Source organism: Bombina bombina, chromosome 3, assembly GCF_027579735.1.
Source record: "Bombina bombina isolate aBomBom1 chromosome 3, aBomBom1.pri, whole genome shotgun sequence".
In the NCBI taxonomy this organism is placed as follows: domain Eukaryota; kingdom Metazoa; phylum Chordata; class Amphibia; order Anura; family Bombinatoridae; genus Bombina; species Bombina bombina.
The window spans coordinates 472,409,828-472,431,647 of NC_069501.1; the positions used below are offsets into that span (position 1 = coordinate 472,409,828).

At 37.5% G+C, this 21,820-nt stretch overlaps 2 protein-coding genes across 2 annotated transcripts in view; one reads left to right on the forward strand and one right to left on the reverse strand.

The window, feature by feature from the left end:
• Window positions 1–1,581: 1,581 nt before the first annotated feature.
• On the forward strand, window positions 1,582–16,170 carry LOC128653464 (glutathione S-transferase Mu 4). Its single transcript, XM_053706777.1, has 8 exons — window positions 1,582–1,704; window positions 1,799–1,874; window positions 13,326–13,390; window positions 13,544–13,627; window positions 14,327–14,428; window positions 14,501–14,596; window positions 14,682–14,792; window positions 15,950–16,170. Exons 1-8 carry the CDS (start codon window positions 1,672–1,674, stop codon window positions 16,040–16,042), a joined length of 660 nt encoding a protein of 219 aa, XP_053562752.1. The 5' UTR covers window positions 1,582–1,671; the 3' UTR covers window positions 16,043–16,170.
• Window positions 16,171–18,973: 2,803 nt separating this feature from the next.
• The window catches only part of EPS8L3 (EPS8 like 3), a 289,801-nt gene continuing 286,954 nt past the window's right edge, over window positions 18,974–21,820 (reverse strand). Inside the window, exon 19 of the mRNA XM_053706779.1 lies at window positions 18,974–19,122. Coding sequence (XP_053562754.1) covers window positions 19,117–19,122 — 6 coding nt within the window. The 3' untranslated portion in view covers window positions 18,974–19,116. The remainder of the gene's footprint in view (window positions 19,123–21,820) is intronic.

Genomic DNA, 21,820 nt, shown 5'->3' on the forward strand with positions numbered 1-21,820 from the left:
GGAGGTAACCCCTCTCCCTCTCCCCACCCCATGGGGGGGGGGTGGGTCACGTGATTTCAGGAACCTCTGTTACATCTCCGGTGGGCAGAGTCACGTAAACTGTTGACCCCGTTGGGGGTAAGGGGGGGGGGCGTTGATCTCCTGTGGTACTGGGTTAGTTTGATCTCTGTTGCCGCCATCATACTCATCTGCTGGTTCATATTTAGAGAAAGTTTAAGAATTAATAAAATACATTTTGACCTGTGACGGTCAAAACATTTCCCAACAAGAAGTTGTCCGTGTCTTATTTCAGTAATTAAGCAGTGGTTGTATATATATATATATATATATATATATATATATATATATATATATAATATATAGTGTTAAGTTCCTCTTTTGCTGGAAACAGACCGGTAGGCCTTTAATCCCTTAAGGAAGTGCAGGGACCAGCATGGGCCTGGAGCGTGCTAAGGGTTAAGGCTGAAGGAATGTGAGATAGGAGAAGAGGGTGGGCATAGTGGGGCAATAAAATTGCAGCACTAGGGGATGGGTACCCTCCTCCCCTCTCCTTACCTTATAAGCTGGACACCAGGCATTGCTGCTTCCTCTCTCTTCATCTGGATCCAGAGGCTGAGAAGTTTCCCTCCCTCCCTTCCCCCTTTTTGTTTCCTTTGGCAGATGGTGGCGGAATAAACAGCAGCCAATGGCAGGGCTATGAATAATATATCTAAGCTTAGAATAAGACCATAGCGGTAAGATAGGACTCTCCTACCTCTGGCCATTGGGTTTGAGCGGCTTGGGGCAGAGGGACCTTACAACAGGTGGAGAAGTCATTTGCACCCTGGCTGCGGGAGGTCACAGCCCCGTTGACTTGGAGAAGGTCGCTAGAGGGAGTGATGGTAAAGTTGGCGAGGGGAGGCGGTAGACCTCAAGTGCGCAGGAGGTAACCCCTCTCCCTCTCCCCACCCCATGGGGGGGTGTGGGTCACGTGATCTCAGGAACCTCTCAGTTACATCTCCGGTGGGCAGAGCCACGTAAACTGTTGACCCCATTGGGGGTAAGGGGGGGCCGTTGATCTTCTGTGGTACTTGGTTAGTTTGATCTCTGTTGCCGCCATCATAGTCATCTGTTGGTTCATATTTAGAGCAAGTTTAAGAATTAATAAAATACATTTTGACCTGTGACGGTCAAAACATTTCCCAACAAGAAGTTGTCTGTGTGTTATTTCAGTAATTAAGCAGTGGTTGTATGTATGTATATGTATGTATATATATATATATATATATATATATATATATATATATATATATATATATAGTGTTAAGTTCATCTTTTGCTGGAAACAGACCGATAGGCTTTTAATCCCTTAAGTAATGTTAATTGTTCCTCAAGAAGAAAAAACTAAATTGGGATATCCAGCAGCAAAGCAGTTTTTATTATCTAGTGATTATCATAGAGTGATTTATCTGCTTTTCCATTAATGTGATGCTGACTGTGCCCTTTAACTATTCTCAATATGTAGAGACTGGTAGGGGGTGTGTGGAATGGTTATAGCTTTTGATTACCTCATTGGCTGAAAGCAAGGCATCATGTGACTGCAGGTAGCACTTGGTAACTGGTCAAAGTGTTTAAGAGGCTCTCACAAAAAGAGCTGAAGTTCATTAGACTTTTTAGAACTAGTGGGGCAAGATGATGATACTGGGATATTGGGACATCAGAGGGGTGAGACACTAATGAAAAACTATATTAAAGACAGTGGAACACTGGGTTATTTCAGAGCACATATGATAAATATATGCTTTAACTCTTTCTGCAGCTGGCACATGCAATCCGCTTGTTACTGGAATACACAGGCACCCCATATAAAGAGAAGCGTTATGTCACAGGAGAAGGTATGTGAAGTAGGGATTTCACAGTATGTGTCACTGGGAAGAGTGCCTGCTTGGTTTATAGGGGGTTAATGTTCTAATACTTCAGCTGAATTTGTAAAATGTAAAACTGTTGCAAGTTTGGAAAAACATTTTTTAAATTTTTTTTTTAATCAATCTGTTATGCAGCTTGTTGCACTAGCCTGAGCTGTGTTTGTAGGGCTGTCTGTGAAAACACTACTGTACTGCGGAGTTGTTTGCTACTTTCAATGCAGCTCATGTCTGCTAATAAGTCCAGATCACCTCTACTTTTATAGAAAAGGTTCTGGCGACATAAGAGATGCCATGGATTTGTTTTTTTTTGGAATGTATAGAAAATGTAAATTCTTAAAGGGACACTGAACCCAAATTTTTTCTTTCACGATTCAGATCGAGCATGCAATTTTAAGCTACTTTCTAATTTACTCCTATTATCAATTTTCTTTGTTCTCTTGCTATCTTTATTTAAAAAATAAGTAATCTAAGCTTTTTTGGTTCAGACCTCTGGACAGCCTTTTTTTTTATTGGTGGATGAATTTATCCACCAATCAGCAAGGAAAACCCAGGTTGTTCACCAAAAATGGGCCGGCATCTTAACTTACAATCTTGCATTTCGAATAAAGATACCAAGAGAATAAAAAAAAAAATGATAATAGGAGTAAATTAGAAAGTTGCTAAGAATTTCATGCTCTATCTGAATCACGAAAGAAAAAAAAAATGGGTTCAGTGTCCCTTTAAGTAAAACTATTAAGTGTGTGTATATGTATGTGTGTGTGTATATGTATGTGTGTGTCTATATATATCTATATCTATCTATATATATATCTATCTATCTATCTATCTATCTATCTATACACACCCATGCTATCAACTTTAGCGGGATTCCAAAATTTATATATACCAACTTTACTAAAGCTCAAAAAGATAAGACACAAACAATTTACCTGTGTGTAACTTGTGTAGGTTTAATAGTAATGTAGAAACTGTATTGTAAATGTCAGTGCCTTTTTAGTTTTGCTGCTGCAGTGCTCATTATAACAGTATTAGATATTAGATTTTGGTATATTTCATGCCACCATTTCTCCACCGCTTGCGATCAAATGGGGTGGGGGGAATAAAGAAAAATTTACAAACTTTTAGTTTCTCACTGGAATTATATGCATACTGCTTGTGCAATTATGCCACAAATGGTTGTAAAAGCTTCTTTGTGATCCCCTTTGTTCAGAAATAGCAGACATATATGGCTTTGAAATTGATTTTGAGTAATTAGAAGGCCGCTCATTGCAGTTGCGCACCACACTTCTATTCCTGGCAGTGAAGGAGTTAATTAGGTAGCTTGTAAGGTCAATTTTAGCTTTAGTGTACAGATTACCTTACCACCCCCTGATCCCTCCCAATCAGCTCTCATTCCTCCCTCACCACTGGTTACAAGGGTTGCCAGCTGTCCTTCAAAAAAATACTGGACAGCCAAACAGATAATGGGTCAAAGTGCCGTAGGGCAGAAAAAAAGGCACACATTTTTATAATATATATTTTCCAAAATCTGTCTTGAAGTTGAATTTCTTATTTTTCCCACTGGCAGGCTGCAAGTTTAGTCTCCCAGACAGCAGCTTGCTCTCTCAGCCACTGGCCCACTGATTTGCTTTGCTGACACTCAGTCTGAGTGACCAACTGTCTTCGCTCTCACTCTCAAATTTTAGCGCTGCACAGGTCTACAGATTTTATCCGTCTCTTAATCATGTAACGTGTGTGTAACTCTGATTACGCTGCACCAATCCACTGGCACTTGACCTCACTGTACTTTACCAAACACTCAGGAGGTGAAGCACGGCACACACTAACAGCAAAGCCATATAGAAATGGAAGAACTGCGCCACAAACAAAGTCTGAAGGGAAAAAGTGCTCTCTTTCAGTCTGTAGAAAACGGCACAATGGAGAGTGGGTAATGGTATCCTTGTAGTGTTGGTCGGTCAGTGCGGCAACAGGTGTGTCTACTCCACACACAGAAATGCAACAGGAATCCAAAAGTAGTGCGCTCCAACTCCCAACAAAGGACTGTCCACAACCGGGTAAAAAGAAAATATACAAACTTTATTTTTCCAAGTTAAAAAACATCAGATGTGAAGTAAAAAGGCTTACACAGGTAAGTGTAGTCTGGTCAAATGCAGACGCGTTTTGTGTGCATGCGCACTTGGTCACTGCATGTCGGTGACCAGACCCCACACATTTAAATACCCTAAATTTTAAAGGCATATACACGGTTTATAAAGTATACCTGTAAAGCATCTCATGAACAAAACTAATCTGTGCACATATTACACATTGAAATACGATGTACCCATTTCAGAATAACCATCTTTATAAATGATATATTGATAGCAATACCTTCCAATCTAATACTTATGCATACATTCGACCATATCGTATGGGGTAAATTTCAATAGCAAAAGAATTATCAGCTCTGATACATTGTAATCTACCATTGTATATTTAGAACGTCGTTTCACATCCTTTTACATATTACTATAAAAAACAATTAAATTTTTTTTTAAATATAGAAATATTTGTATATAAAAACTATTGTTCAAAAATTATTTTAGCGAAGTAAAGTACATATGATCCTAGCATGTATAGTAAATAAACCATGTTCTCTACAATCTATTATCTACCATACCTAATGTTTCATATTATTACATACTATAACTACATTTTTCCAAAGTTAGTTTTAATGAGCAGAAAAGGTCTATAGCTTTAATTATTAAATTGTAGAAAAAAATCTATATGAAAAGATCAAGATCCCTCCTCATATTAATCCCTGAGAGATTAATATAATATCCAGTCACTCCTATCTTTCATTACTTTCCTAAATTATACAAGGATCCCTTGCATCCCCCTGGTCGTCCTATCATTGCAGGGATACATACAGCAATTATGAACCAGCTACGGGCTAAGGGGTTCCTATTGGGTGCAGTGGAATATTTGCTAACACACAACTTTTTTATGTTCGGAAATGATTTCTTTCTCCAGAAGCGTGGGACAGCTATAGGGGCAAAATTTGCCCCCTCATACGCCAACCTCTTCATAGGTTGGTGGGAGCTGTTTCACGTTTTTGGAGAGAGAAATTCTTTTAGAACTGACATCAAATATTTTTACAGGTACATTGATGATTTGTTTTTAATTTGTTTGGGGATCGTGATAAAACAGATTTATTCTATAAGTACTTGAATGACAATGTGGAATTAAATTCGTAGGAGAGCATAATTCTGATTCCATAAATTTCTTGGATATCACAATTTATGTAAGCAAGGATGGACAGTAGGGTTGCCACCTTTTGCCCAGAAAATTCCTGGACACTTTTTAAGTGGGCGTGGAGAGGGTGTGGCTTGGGACGTGGCTTGGGGGCGTGGCTTCTCGCAGCCTTTAAATTCATTATGAAATAATTATATATATATATATATATATATATATATATATATATACACATATATATATATATATATATATATATATACACATATATATATATATATATATATATATACACACATATATATATATATATATATATACACACATATATATATATATATATATATACACATACATATATATATATACACATATATATATATATATACATATATATATATATACACATATATATATATATATATATATATATATACACATATATATATATATATATATATATACACATATATATATATATATATATATATATATATACACATATATATATATACACATATATATATATATATATATATATATATATATATATATACACATATATATATATATATATATATATATATATATATATATATATACATATATATATATATATATATATATATACACATATATATATATATATATATATATATATATACACATACATATATATATATATATATATATATATATATATACACATACATATATATATATATATATATATATATATATACACATACATATATATATATATATATATATATATATACACATACATATATATATATATATATATATATATATATATATATACACATACATATATATATATATATATATATATATATATATATATATATAAGAATTTCTTGTTGTGAGTGTGTGCACTCTCACCATCTGTCATCAACCGCCAGGGTGCTATAAGGTATTGCAATAGTTTCAGAAAAGTTAAGCACTCACTGGACTTCAGTCGTCTGTGTAATAAACAATTTTATTGGTGACGTTTCGGGACAAAAACAGTCCCTTCCTCTGACAAACAACAATACAAAATATCAAACTTTTAAAGGTGAATATTATATTTACACATAATTAAAAAATGACCAGCAGACACTAAACCAATCTCTGTTGTGATTCAAAACTCTCTAGATTAGAACTGGCATAAGAAAAACTGATACTGGAAGCAAAAATGTGTGGCATTGTGGAGCCCCATTTGCCCAGAATCCTCTGCTTCAGTGGCTAGTTAGATGTGGCTACTGTGGTAAAATGGTTGTAAGATTAGTTTTTACTCATTAATAATGTTTAGTTTGGTTTAGTTTTAAAATGCATATATAGCAACATTAAATATTGACTTACAAGCAATAATCCACTTCATTACACATTTTAAAGGCACAGAACAAAAAGGTAAGTATAGAAATTAGTTTGAACCCATGAAAACTATGATATTAAACTTACAAAATTATTTGGAGCCAATACTTTATAGCTTAAAGGGACAGCAATTAATTTAGTATAGGAATAAGGAAAAGGAAATAAAAGGTGCAGCGATGCAAGTTGGTACACAATATATAACAAGGCAATTGACTATCCTCATTGAAGACAGAGAAGTATAAAATCAGAGCCCCATACACGTGTTTTTGCTGCCGGTGAAGGGGGAGGAGAGTCCAACTAAACAGCGACATAGGCAGCCAAGTATTACTTACAGTTTCTCTGTGGCTGCCTGCACTGCTCTGCACTTGTTGGCTGAAGACCCACAAAGGTAAAAAATGGCCATGTTTCTGGCAGACAAAGCACTCCGCGCAGCCACTGCACCAACACACATCTGCCTGCCTCAGTCTCTCTGCCGCTCTCAGAGTCATACTCAGCCTGCAGCCGGAATCAGATGTGACTCCTCCTCCTCAACCCTCTTTCCCCCTCCCACTGTCCCCCCCACACCAAGCTATCTCCGTCTCAGGCGCAGCAGACTCACCCATTTGTAATTGTAACCCCGGGCTAAGCGCTCCTCTGGCCAGCTAATGTTTTGTAAAGTCTGCTCACTGCTGCGCCAGGGGAGCGCTAGTTCCGGGACACGGGACACAGACCAGGACAGACTGTAATGGACAGACATTGGAAACCAAACTCTATAGAAAACCCACAACAGGGAATACAATACAACAATTTGATTCATGTCACCCCAAACATGTGATAAGGGGAATTCCAAAAGGGGAATTTATAATAGCAAAAAGAAATTGTCACAGGCAGATTAAAAATTTGAGGATATTCAGAAGCGCTACTGAGCAAGGCCAAAGAAAGTGCAGATGCAATGACCAGAGATCAACTCTTAAAATACAAAAAACCCCAGAATGTCAATAAAGATCAGAAAGTAAAATTTATTACAACCTATAGTACAGAATTTAAAGCAATTTGCAATATAATCAAGGAAACTGTTCCTATCTTAAATTCAGATACAGTTACTAAACAAATAACACAAGAAGGCTTTAAATTTGTATCTAAAAATACCAAAACCCTAGCAAATTATCTCCTTCAGAATTTTCTAAAAAGGCTAGGACTACATGGCTTAAAGATAAAAAAAAAAGTTTTCTTTTAACCCCTTAAGGACAAGGCCATTTTTCAATTTCTTTCCCTTAAGGACCAGGGCTATTTTTACATTTCTGCGGTGTTTGTGTTTAGCTGTAATTTTCCTCTTACTCATTTACTTACTCATTTTTTTGTACCCACACATATTATATACCGTTTTTCTCGCCACTAAATGGACTTTCTAAAGATACCATTATTTTCAACATATCTTATAATTTACTATTAAAAATATTATAAAATATGAGGAAAAAATGGAAAAAAACACACTTTTTCTAACTTTGACCCCCAAAATCTGTTACACATCTACAACCACCAAAAAACAACCATGCTAAATAGTTTCTAAAATTTGTCCTGAGTTTAGAAATACCCAATGTTAACATGTTCTTTGCTTTATTTGCAAGTTATAGGGCAATAAATACAAGTAGCACTTTGCTATTTCAAAACCACTTTTTTTCAAAATGAGCGCTAGTTACATTGGAACCCTGATATCTGTCAGGAATACCTAAATATCCCTTGACATGTATATATATATATTTTTTAGAAGACATCCCAAAGTATTGATCTAGGCCCATTTTGGTATATTTCATGCCACCATTTCACCGCCAAATGCGACCAAATAAAAAAAAATGTTCACTTTTTCACAAATTTTTTCACAAACTTTATGTTTCTCACAGAAATTATTTACAAACAACTTGTGCAATTATGGCATAAATGGTTGTAAGTGCTTCTCTGGGATCCCCTTTGTTCAGAAATAGCAGACTTATATGGCTTTGGCGTTGCTTTTTGGTAATTAGAAGGCTGCTAAATGCCACTGCGCACCACACGTGTTTTATGCCCAGCAGTGAAGGGGTTAATTAGGGAGCATGTAGGGAGCTTGCAGGGTTAATTTTAGCTTTAGTGTAGTGTAGTAGACAACCCAAAGTATTGATCTAGGCCCATTTTGGTATATTTAATGCCACCATTTCACCGCCAAATGCGATCAAATTTAAAAAAAACGTAATTTTTTTCGCAATTTTAGGTTTCTCACTGAAATTATTTACAAACAGCTTGTGCAATTATGGCACAAATGGTTGTAAATGCTTCTCTGGTATCCCCTTTGTTCAGAAATAGCAGACATATATGGCTTTGGCAATGCTTTTTGGTAATTAGAAGGCTGCTAAATGCCGCTGCACATCACACGTGTATTATGGCTAGCAGTGAAGGGGTTAATTAGGGATCTTGTAGGGAGCTTGCAGGGTTAATTTTAGCTTTAGTGTAGAGATCAGCCTCCCACCTGACACATCAGACCCCCTGATCCCTCCCAAACAGCTCTCTTCCCTCCCCCACCCCACAATTGTCCCCGCCATCTTAAGTACTGGCAGAAAGTCTGCCGGTACTAAAATAAAAGGTATCCTTTTTTTTCTCTTTTTTTTTTTTGGAGCATATTTACATATGCTGCTGTGTAGGATCCCTCTTAGCCCCAAACCTCCCTGATCCCCCCCCAAACAGCTCTCTAACCCTCCCCCTCTACATTATTGGAAGCCATCTTGGGTACTGGCAGCTGTCTGCCAGTACCCAGTTTACAAAAAAATGTATATTTTTTTATTTTTTCCCCACTTTTTCTGTAGTGTAGCTTCCCCCCCCAGGACTAAACCCCCACCCCCTCCCAGATCACTTTGATTAACATTTATTCCCCCTCTCTCCCTCTAAATAGAAACCACACTGTTCCATAGTGTAACGGTTCCTCCCCTGTGCACGCGCGCCCCCCAGCAATCGTCCGTGCGTGCCCCCCAGCAATCCCGACCACGATCCCGCCCACCGGTAAGCCATCGATCGCCTCCCACGTCTGCTCCCACCCACCAACGATCGCGGCATTGATGTCCGGTGCAGAGAGGGCCACAGAGTGGCTCTCTCTGCATCGGATGGGGAAAAATATCGAGGCATCGAGGCATCACTACAATAACCGGAAAGCGTCTGGAAGCGATCAGGATCGCTTCCAGCCGCTTTCAACCCCAACGTCGTACAGGGTACGTCGCTGGTCTTTAAAGACCAGTTTGTGCAAGATGTACCCTGTACAACGCGTGTCGTTAAGGGGTTAATGCAGGAGGATTGCTTGTAAAACATGCAACTACATAATTGAAGGAGATGCATTTCAATCTAGCATAACAGGACATGAACATATCATCAAATACTACATTAACTGTTACACCACTCGTGATTTACCTGTTAACTTATGAATTATGTCAGATACAATATACAGGAAAAACTAAAAGAGCCATAAAAGATAGATTCCTATAACATCTTAGATCCATAGAAGATCCAGAATCAGACACTCCTGTCTCCAGGCATTTTAAAAACATGCACAATTCAGATACATCTTCATTAACTCTACAAGATGTAGACCATGTTCCCATGTGGAAGAGAGGGGGAGATAGAGAGTAAACTTAATAAAAGAGAGGTTTATTGTTTTTTTTCCTTAACCCCTTAAGGACCAGCGACGTACCCTGTATGTCGCTGGCCTTTTTTTGGGACTTGATTGTTTTATACTGTGGTCTTGCCACCAGCGTTGAGACTGCTCTATTCCACAAAGCCTTCTGGAGGGAGGGCATTAATAGCGTGTTCTTGCTAGACTTGTGCTATTATGTCCTGAAAAAACCCTTAACGACCAGTGACATACAGGGTATATTGTGGTCATTAAGGGGTTAAAAACCTCTAGTCCCTTAGGGATTAATATGAGGAGGGATCTTGATCTTTTCATATAGATTTTTTTCTACAATTTAATAATTAAAGCTATAGACCTTTTCTGTTCATTAAAACTAACTTCGGAAAAATGTAGTTATAGTATGTAATGATATGAAACATTAGGTATTGTAGATAATAGATTGTATATCACATGGTTTATTTACTATACATGCTAGGATAATATGTACTTGCTAGGAGTTTCCCTAAAATAATTTTTGTACAATAGTTTTCATATACAAATATTTCTATATTTAAATTTTTCAAAAATTTTATTTTATAGTAATATGTTAAGGATGAGAAACAATGTTCTAAATATACAATGGTAGATTACAATGTATCAGAGCTGATAATTCTTTCGCTATTGAAATTTATCCTATACGATAGTGTAATATGTGCACATATTAGTTTTGTTCATGAGATGCTTTACATGGTATACTTTATAAACATGTATATACCTTTAAAATGTATGGTATTTAAATGTGTGTGTGATCTGGTAATCCAAAACATGCAGTGACCAAGTGCGCATGCGCACGAATCGCGTCTGCGTTTGACCAGACTACACTTACCTGTGTAAGCCTTTTTACTTCACCTCTGATGTTTTTAACTTGGAAAAATAAAGTTTGTAGATTTTCTTTTTACCCGGTTGTGGACAGTCCTTTGTTGGGAGTTGGAGCGCACTACGTTTGGATTCCTAGAAATGGAAGTATTTGGAAGACTAAGTCAAGTGATCAGTGATAAAATGAAAAGCATTGAAATGTCTGATTTTCTACCACAGACATTACCAGACAGAAAACTAAAAAAACGGAATGTCCAGTCTAATACCGGACACCTGGCAACCTTACTAGTCAGTCCCATCTTAGGTACTGGCAGACAGTCTGCAATATGAAAAATTACGTTTTTTTTTCCCCCCCTCCACAGAAATACTTGACAATCTGTCAGTGATTGGCACAATGGTAGGTTGGGTGTCACACTGCCGCGCTAAAAGCTCTACCTTAGCCCCCACGTTTGATCTCACAATGTACATTTTTCATAACTGTTCAGTAATTTTACCTCTTGACTGCCAGTAATATAGAAATCAATTATTTTAACTTTTTGGCTACCAGTAACATATGTAAACAGAAGTTATTTGAACCCCTTGACTTCTCTCTGTTCTTTCTACTCCATATTTGCATTTCGGCGTATGAAGCCTTTTATATTTAGCTAATACTCAGGGGTTATAAAAAAAATAAAAAATAATGAACATTTCAGTGTCCAGTATTTTTGTGAAGATTTTACTGGACACCTGGCAACCCTACTGACAAGACAGCCAGACAGTATGAAGATTTGTCCTTTTTTTTTTTTTTTTTTGCCGCTGTGGGGGAATCCCCCTTAACCTCCAACCTCCCTGATCCCTAACCCCTCCAACTATTATCTGCCACCTTAGGTACTAGCAGCTGTTTGCCAGTACCTAAAAATCCCTTTTTATATACTATATTTTTCTCTCTGTGTGGTGGTCCCTCCACATCTTCAGTTAAGGATCCCCCCACCCCCTTTTTATGTAGCATAGGGACCTCCCCCTGTGTGTCCACACACTTCCTGGATTCCCTCCCACATCTCACGCTGGCACCAGCAGATGATCCTTACACACACAGTGACAATGTCACTGTGTAACGATCAGGCATCTGCCCTCATATTGACCATATGCCTAGACTTCAGGAACTCCAGCTCTTGGCTGTAACTTAACAGCCGAGACTGCTTGAGCTTCCTGAAGCTCCGACGTGTGTGTGTGTATATGTATATATATATATATATATATACGTTGTGCGGTCGTTAGCACCAGAGTGGGAAACTCTGCGATGGCTCAGAACTGTCGTTAGCACTCAAGGGGTTAAATAGAAGCATTTTTGCATTATACTTCCATGAACAAAAAAGCTTCTACTGAAAGTTACTGTTATCTGCAGAACTCAGCAGTGACTTGTGTGACACTAAGACTTGACAGGCACATTACACACTACTGCCAGCTCTCTGACATTGGATACTGGTAGACTGGCCTCACAGCATATGTGCGTATGCCGCTGAAAAACAGTAACACTTACTGGAGGCATTTTTGCCAATAGAAGAATATTTCAAATTAAAATGCAGCCGTGCCCTTCATTTTACCTTTCCAACCCTTTAAATATATTAAAGGGACATAAGTGAAAATTCAACTTTCATGACTTGGCTTGAATGTACAATTTGATGAGGTGGTGGACGTGGCTCCTCTCACTGAAGTGCTGAAGTAGACCCGAATGTACATAGTAACATACAATTTGTATAGGGCTCATGACGCATGCACACTTATCATACGTGGTAAATTTGATTTTTTTTTAATTTATTTTTTCTCAATGAGAATGAGTTTTGACTTACATGTCCCTTTTAAAGGCCATAACAGTGAAACATTTACACTTTGTTATGTATTGATCCTGCAAATCTTTTTAGCCCAACATGCCACAACTAGATTAAACACATAGGTAAAGTACCACCCTGGAGCTGCGGAGAATTGCTGGTCTGGAATGGATACTGCTGCTTAGCCACTAACTAAGTAGCTGCAGTAGTTGCAGCTGGGATTAACTCAAAGGTAGTCGCCTCTGAACAAGTGGTTCTCTGGGCTTCCTGAGTGATACTTATGTGTTTTACATGCAGCAACAAATGAGAGCATATAACTTACCCCCCCCATACACACACACACACTAGTATGGCCCTTTAAAATGCATAGCTTTGGAACTATAGATTTTTTTGAAGCAGAGGAAAGTAGGGGAGAGGGTTTAGCAAGGTTAGGCTGATTAGGAATGTACAGAAAATACATAAGCACAATGATCCACTGTATGATAACTGAAAAATGTAATAAAAAATCCATCTTTTATTTAGCTCCAGATTATGACAAGTCTCAGTGGCTGAAGGAGAAGGAGAAGTTGGGCTTGGACTTCCCCAATGTACGTGTGATTCTAGGGAGAATGAGCTGACACATAGTGGATTGGTATTTGATCAGTTGGGAGGGGGGTGATTAAAATAATTACATCATCCCCCCTGCATTTTTACCTTGTTGTTGTTCAAATTTAAATATACTTACTCCTTGTATCCTGTAGTTGCCATACCTGTTGGATGGGGATGTAAAACTGACTCAGAGTAACACAATACTTCGTTACATTGCACGCAAGCACGGATTGTGTAAGAACCTGCCTTTTAATTTAGCAATTCACTATTAAACCTTGAATTCTCCTGTCCTGTCTTATAATATACATGCTATTCCCATAACTTGTAACCTCTTTATGTGAGTTCTTCCTTCAAAGTAATCTTTTCTTGAGAGAACATAACTTTTACTGTTTAAGTCCATCTCTCGCTTTTTTTTCTCTCTGCAGGTGGTAAGTCAGTAGAATGTCTGTACCAAACAGGATACTCTCCAGCCTCCTTCACTGTTGATCGGAACATCTGGATGGGTCCCAGTTGGCTTGCTGGAAAGACCATCTCCTACAACAATCGCTTTATTTAATTCCTACATGCTGTATTTGGCTTCCTATGATATTGTAATCCTTTGTTATGCTTTACATGTACTGTGGCTCACCATCTCTTCTTTTCTACTGGTTCTAGTGAATCATTGGGTATTTCACCCCTGTTGTATTTTGGTATCTTTATGGTGGTTTACAAAACATCCACCCACCTTTGGGTCAAAATTATCGCCTTGGACCTACAGGACGTTTTGATTCCTCATCATTTTATTTTTCCCCCTATGTTGTACACCCACTTTTTGTGATCTTATGCCCTCCCATTTTAATACATTTTAAGAATCCTTTATAACCTATATTTGGGAAATCCTAACCTTTTGTTTATGGCTCTCTATTGTAACATAACCTTTATTTTTGTCTACACCAGGAGAGGAGTCTGAAACAACAAAGAACAATGTTTCACTCTTAGAAAACCAAGCTATGGATTTTCGATTAGATCTTTCCACGATTACCTACGACCCCAAATTTGTGAGTAAAGCACAGGAGAGCATTTGTGAAATACGTGTCAGACTATTTGCCTGCTAATTTTATACCTTCCAGGAAGAACTGAAAGGACCATACCTGGAAAAGTTACCTGTGGCTTTGGCAAGATTTTCTAACTTTCTGGGGGACAGATCTTGGTTTGCAGGGGAGAAGGTACAAAAAACCCCCCAAAAGACTGTATTCTAGTAGTAATGTGTACATATCACTTTTACGGATTTATCTTCTTGATCCTCTGCAGATCACATATGTGGATTTTGTGATGTATGATGTTCTGGATCAGCACAACATGCTGGAACCCTCCTGTCTGAAAGCATTCCGGAATCTACAGGATTTCCTAGCACGGTTTGAGGTGATAGGAAGTGGTTGGGTGTTTTTTCTATTATTATTTTTTTAATGCAGAATTCAACAGAACTAGTGATCTTCATAAACCATCTTTAGTAGCTATGTACATGGATTACTTGTAGGCAGTGCTCACAAGTATCGGTTTATAGCAATGCTTGATTGGATCACTACAGGTAGCAGCTCACAGCGATCTAAATCTGAACATAAAATTCATTTTTTTTTTTTCACGTGACCCATCAAGGATTATAAAAATATTACATAAGCAGTAAAATATTATTACATACCTTTCACCTGTAAACTGAGACGTAAGTAATTTCAGCTAATTTTAAGGCCTGAGCATTGTCCAGTAGAGTCATTTTGGCTGATTCTGTACTATAAAACACTAGCTTTGTCCAAGTCTGCCCACTACTTGTTAGCTCAATCATTTCTGTACCTTCCATTTTTGTTTAAAGTTTATGATTGTGCATATGGATCCTTCGTTAGGATCTGAATGGCGGGAAGTGATATTTGGCAAATTTCAGAGCCGGATTGATTCTGGTGCAAAATCAACACGTTAAGATCTGTGCAGATCCAGATCTAATCTGGTGATCTTGTACCAGAATCAATCAGGCTCCAAAAATAGCTTACTTTCTCATTTGGATCCACACAAAGGATCAGAATGCACAAGCCTAAATTAAAAAAAAAAAAAAAAAAAGTAAGCATGCTATTGCAGTTATGCCCAGCAGATTTTTTTTTTTCTTCCTGTGTGAGCAGGTTAAAGCTACACCTCTTTATGCTTGGAGCTTGCATATTGATGCAGATCAGTGGTTTAATTTTGTCTTATGTGGGCTTTGCATATAAAAACAGCAAACATGTAGTTTATCTGCTCTATTTGTGCCAATCTGAAGCACAGGAAACTGCTGTAAAAAAAACGACAACATCACTGATCTTACTGTTAAACACTTATTACAGGGCACAATAATTGTGTTTTCTAAGATAGCAGCACCCAGTGTAAAAACGCACCTGTAAATGGTGTATTGCACACCCCCCCCCCCATTCTCTCTATTCAAACTTGTGCTGCAGGGTGTTGTACAATGGTATAGCTTTATATGTATTCCAATAAAAGGATGTCTTTACCAGTTACAGAATTATGTGCTTTTGCTAATCTTCTCTTCTGTTCCACAGGCTTTGCCTCCTATTGCTGCATATATGGCATCTCCTCGGTTTATGAAGACCCCCATTACCGACCGCATGGCATCATGGGCCAATCATAAATAGGTTGACTGTTACAGCAAAAAACACCTAATGTCCTAGAATTTAATTCTGTGTGCTCCGATGTTTCATTCCCTACTCATCAACCCACATAACATCCTGTTAATAAATGACGTTATACTGATTTAAATAAACTACTTGTCCAGTTGTCTTTCTCTGGAAGTAGTGGGGGAAATAACAAGGAATTGATGACTTTGAATGTTGATATTACATATAGTTTAGGAAAAATAATTTTTTATTGTGTAAATTTATTTGTCTACTAATAGAGGAAATAAACTACCTCATACCATGGCCTATATTTATCAAAGTCTGGCGGACCTGATCCGACAGTGCGGATCAGGTCCGCCAGACCTCGCTGAATACGGAGAGCAATACGCTCTCCGTATTCAGCATTGCACCAGCAGCTCACAAGAGCTGCTGGTGCAACGCCGCCCCCTGCAGGTTAGGTTTTATTTTACATGTACTTTTACAGGTGCTTTTGTAATTATTTTAGCTCGGTAATTATTAAATAGTTAATAACTATTTAGAAACTATTGTACCTAGATAAAATAAATACAAACTTGCCTGTAAAATAAAAATAAACCCTAAGATAGCTACAATGTAACTATTAGTTATATTGTAGCTATCTTAGGGTTTATTTTATAGGTAAGTGTTTAGTTTTAAATAGGAATAATTCAGGTAATGATAGGAATTTTATTTAGATTTATTTAAATTAGATTTAAGTTAGGGGTGTTAGGGTTAGACTTAGGTTTAGCGGTTAATACATTTTAATATAGTGGCGGCGATGTTGGGGACGGCAGATTAGGGGTTAATAAGTATAATGTAGGTGGCGACGGTGTCGGGGGCGGATTAGGGGTTAATAACATAATGTAGGGGGGGTCAGATTAGGGGTTAATAACATAATGTAGGTGGTGGCGGTGTAGGGGGGGGCAGATTAGGGGTTAATAACATAATGTAGGTGGCGGTGGGCTCCGGGAGTAGCAGGATAGGGGTTAATAAGTTTATTAGAGTGGCGGTGGGCTCGGGAACGGCAGGATAGGGGTTAATACGTTTATTAGAGTGGCTGTGGGCTCCAGGAGCGGCGGTTTAAGGGTTAATAACTTTATTTAGATGCGGCGGGGTCGGGGAGCGGTGGGATAGGGGTTAATCAGTTTAGTATAGTGTGGGTGTTTAGTGACAGTATACCAATAAAGCTGGGAAAAAGCCGAAGAGCAGTAAGATTGATGACTGTTAGTTAACAACAGTCCGCTGCTCATCGCCCCGTACTTGGTGTGCGGCTTTTTAACAGCTTTTTTGGTAACTTTGGAGAGTGTATTCAGGTCCGCGGCAGCGAAGTTAGGCGATCTTAGGCAAGCATATTGGTGCCGTCGAATGCAAGTAAGTTGACGGCTTGATAAATAGGCCCCACTGGCTCAAAAAAAATATTTAACATACTAGGAACTGCTTTATCTGATTATAGTTTCCTTATCAGCAATTTTTAATTAGAGGACAATGTCAGTCTATTGCCTCTATAAAACCATTCAAAAGGGATTTCATGGCTGTTGGTTTCATCATCGACTGAACATTTTAGACAAGCAGAGCCAGAGACAATCCCAAGAAAAATAAGATTAGGCTGTATATGTGTGTATGTATAGATATATATACAGTTTTTCTTTATCATCCCTTTAATTCCTTTTCTGGGGGAGCCAACCTGGATGTGCTACTGGAGTAGTTAGGGTGCCACTGTCATTTTGTTAACAAAATCTCAATAGTTTCCTTTCTCAGCTGAAGCCCTTTTTAAGGACAAATATGTTTTCAGGGTTAAGCTTTTAAAGCATGCCTCCAACATTTGAGTTGCTATTTTGTGGGTGGTGTCACCTCAGGAGGTGACTGTCACAAGCTAATAATGAGGTGGGATTGTGTGTGTGTTTGGGAGGTTGATGAGTAGTTTGTGAGAGTGTCTGGGTATTCCAGGGGTGAGGAAAAGGAAAATATTTCCAATCAAGAGGTATGGCTGTCTCTGAAGGACAGCGCTCTGAATTAGCTACAGTTGGGAGGTCAGTTTCCAGTCATTTTTTTTTTAAGATTAAAGTTACAGAAAGATCTTTTACAATCTGATTACTGTCCCTTTAATGGAACTGGGAGGTGAAGTTTACACTAATGTGTCCCTTCTAATTCCTTACTGTATTCAAAGAAGTAATTTTAAAGGGACAGCATAGACAAAACTAAGCGTCATTCAAATATAGAGCACTGGTTTTCAAACCTGTTCTCAGGCCTCCCCAATAGGTCACATTTTGAGGATATCTGAACTAGAGCACAGGTGAAACAATCAGCTGATTAGTAAACATGATTTTACCTGCTCTCATCCAAGGTAATCCAGAAAACCTGGACTGTTGGGGAGGTCTGAGGACAGGGTTGAAAACCAGTGAAATAGAGCATACAATTTCAACAACATTCCAACTTTTGCTATATTTTCTTTGTTCTCTTGATATCCTATGTGTAAGGGTATACATGATTTGGCTAAGAAACAGCAATGTACTGCTGGGAGCAAGCTGGTGATTGGTGGATACACATATATGCCTCTTGTCATTGGCTAATCAGATGTGTTCAGCTTATTCTCAGTAGTGCATTGATGCTCCTGAGCCTAATCTTCAACAAGGAATACTAAGAGAAGGAAGAGTATTTATAGAAGTTAATTAGCAAATTGTTTACAATTATGCTCTACCTGAATCATGAAAGCTTTTTAATTTACTGGTCCTTTTAATATATAAAAACTGCAATTTCCCCCGAATCCCTGCATATACTGTTATGCCCTTTAGACTGGTAAATAAAGCCAATCCAATTCTGTACCATGCGATTTTATTTTTAAACACTTTGCTTGTCACCTTTGAGATGAGCATAGTATAACACAAAGGAACAGTATTATGTCATGTTTAATTCCAGAAAACAATTCCGACCTAGTAAATGATTTACTATTTTATTGAATAAAGCTTTGCTTGCACATTAAGATCAGAAATAAATTACTTTGAAGTTTTGCCATTTCTAATATTTGGCGTCTCCTCCTCCAGCCATAGCTCACTGCAGGGGGTGTCTTCTAGCTGTTACGGCTGCAAAAAACAAACAAAAAAAAACCACACAATTAAAACAAGCAAAGATAAACTGGTTGCTCTGTGGGAGAGAGTAGCTAATAGGTGTGTTTAAATTTACTTGTTGAAATAAAATAGTATATAATTTATTAAGCGTATAAGCAAAATTTGTAACCTGCAAATTAAATAGCTGGTTTGGGCATCATTTTGAAATCCTAGGTTACAGGTCTTGTTTTTTGGCCTCTAGAGAGAGGGGGACAACACATTTAACACAAAAAAGCAAAAAGTGTTTGGTACTTTTAAAGGGACACTCAAGTCAAAATTAAACTATCATGAGTCAGTTAGAATATGCAGTTCTAAGAGACTTTTTAATGTAGTTTCATTAACAAACTGTGCACAGTCTTTTTTATATGAGCAGCTAGCTCCAACTGCGTGGCCGGACTGTGTTATCCAATGGACATTTATCCGACGGATAATATTCCGACAGACAAGTGGCCGTCTGATAACAGTCCGGCCACAAGATAGATAGATTCGATAGTATGGAAGAGATGTATAGTTTAATGTATCCATTCCAGTCTGCTTACTAGGGTGAAATGTTGTTAGTAAAATATACATGTTCTGGTTTTGTTTTGTTTTTCTTCAAATTAAAGGGACATAACGAAATGTTATTGTTAGTTGGATCTAAAAAGAAGGCATTAAACAATTTATTAGCTTTATTTAAAGCTGATTTGCTGTATTGAAAAAATGAAGGTCCATTTTTGTTAGTTTTATTTTATTTTATTTTGCTTTATCAACCAATAAGCTTCCACGGCCCAGTACTGCACAAAAAGCTTTCTAACGGATACGAACCCCCAAATTTTTCTTTCATGATTCAGCTAGAACATGTAATTTTAAACAACTTTATAATTTACTTCTATTATCAATTGTTTTGTTCTCTTGGTATCTTTTGTTGAAAAGCAAAGACTTATGCTTAGGAGAAGGCCCATTTTCTATATGACAGCAGTTGTGCAAAAATGATATCCATATGCAAGAGCACTAGATGACAGCACTATTTCCTGCCGTGTAGTGCTACAGATGCCTACCTAGGTATCTCTTCAAAACAGATTATCAAAGTAACAAAGCAAATGTAATAATAGTACATTGGAAACTTTTTTTAAAAAAATTGTAATCTCTGTCTGAATCACAAAAGAACATTTTTGGGTTTCATATCCTTTTAACTTTTTTTTCATAGAAAAAATATTTTACCATTTTAACAAGGTGCTTTCATATGGAACTTCTTTTAGAAACGCGCTAGAGCGGAAAGAGGCAACACAAAGCAGTAATGAGCATGTGACAACTGCTGCATTCTCTACTTAGAATTAATTGGAACAAACTCCTGGATATTTGTTGCTTCAAACAGTGGGGCATTATTTCTTGTGTGTGTGTCAGATAATGCACCACTTCGCCCAGAAAATTATTGCAATTATTACAAATGGTTAGGCATTCTCATGTTTATTTATTTTGTTTTTATTGGTATGACTCAAAAAAGTGGAGGAAAAAAAAGCCAAATCTGACACATTCCATGGAAAACTCCAAAAATGGACTGGACAAAATTATTGGCACCCTCAATTTAATATTTGGTAGCAGATCCCTTGGAAAAAATAACTAAAATAAATTGCTTCCTGTAACCATCAATGAATTTCTTACACCTCTCTACTGGAGACTTACCTCCTTCCCTGGCACTGAAGTTGCGATGCCGATGCCTATGGAAGTGCGCTCTTGTGAGTGCAATGTTTCCCAGCTATGTGAATGCGAGGTAGTGTTTGCATTGCTGTGAACTTGTAATACCAATGCACATTAGCATGCACTGGTATTACACAGTGGAGCGCAAAAATCCCTTTTATTAAAGCGATATTTAGTGCTCCATTTATAGTCTGGCCCTAAGTAATGCACTATGGATAGAGAGATGTCTATAGAGATAAATCCTGCATACAAAATCTAGGCATGCCCTGTTTAAAGTAACTGTGCATTAACCTACATTATTGTGTTCTAAAAGCAATTCACTAACCAATTACTTGTATATCCTTTTAATGTTCTAAATAATTGTTTGCTAAACAGTTAACCTACGTGGCACAGTATAGCAATTTCTCTAATGTATTAATATTGTCCATTTGCTGTCTTACATTCATCCAACCAAATGTCCTTAGCCCATGGTAGTCTTGGATTTTGAACCAAGCTTTTGGCATGATTTTTTTTAAAAATCCCAAGATTTCAGATTTTCTCTAATTTCTAGAGTACCAATTGTTAGTTTATTTAATTAATCTCCAGCTTTACAGTCATGGCCAAAAATATTGGCACCCCTGCATTTTCGCCCACAAAAATCGTTGCAATTACAAATGTTTATGCATTCTCATGTTTATTTTGTTTGTATTGGTATAACCCAAAAAGTGGAGAAAAAAAGCCAAATCTGACACATTCCACGCAAAACCCTAAAAAACATAAATTATGCTTACTACATAATTTAATTTCTGTCTGTATAAAGGAGAGTCCACGGCTTCATTCCTTACTGTTGGGAAATACTGAACCTGGCCACCAGGAGGAGGCAAAGGCACCCCAGCTAAAGGCTTAAAGGGACACTGTACCCAAAAATTTTCTTTTGTGATTCAGATTGAGCATGAAATTTTAAGCAACTTTCTAATTTACTCCTATTATCAAATTCTCTTCATTCTCTTGGTATCTT

Excerpts from the sequence above, each read along its gene's own strand:
- LOC128653464 (XM_053706777.1), top strand. The coding sequence starts at position 1,672 with ATGATGATACTGGGATATTGGGACATCAGAGGG. Across the intron at positions 13,628-14,326 it reads CACGCAAGCACGGATTGTGT|GGAGAGGAGTCTGAAACAAC; the intron begins AAGAACCTGCCT and ends TTGTCTACACCA. Across the intron at positions 14,597-14,681 it reads CTTGGTTTGCAGGGGAGAAG|ATCACATATGTGGATTTTGT; the intron begins GTACAAAAAACC and ends GATCCTCTGCAG.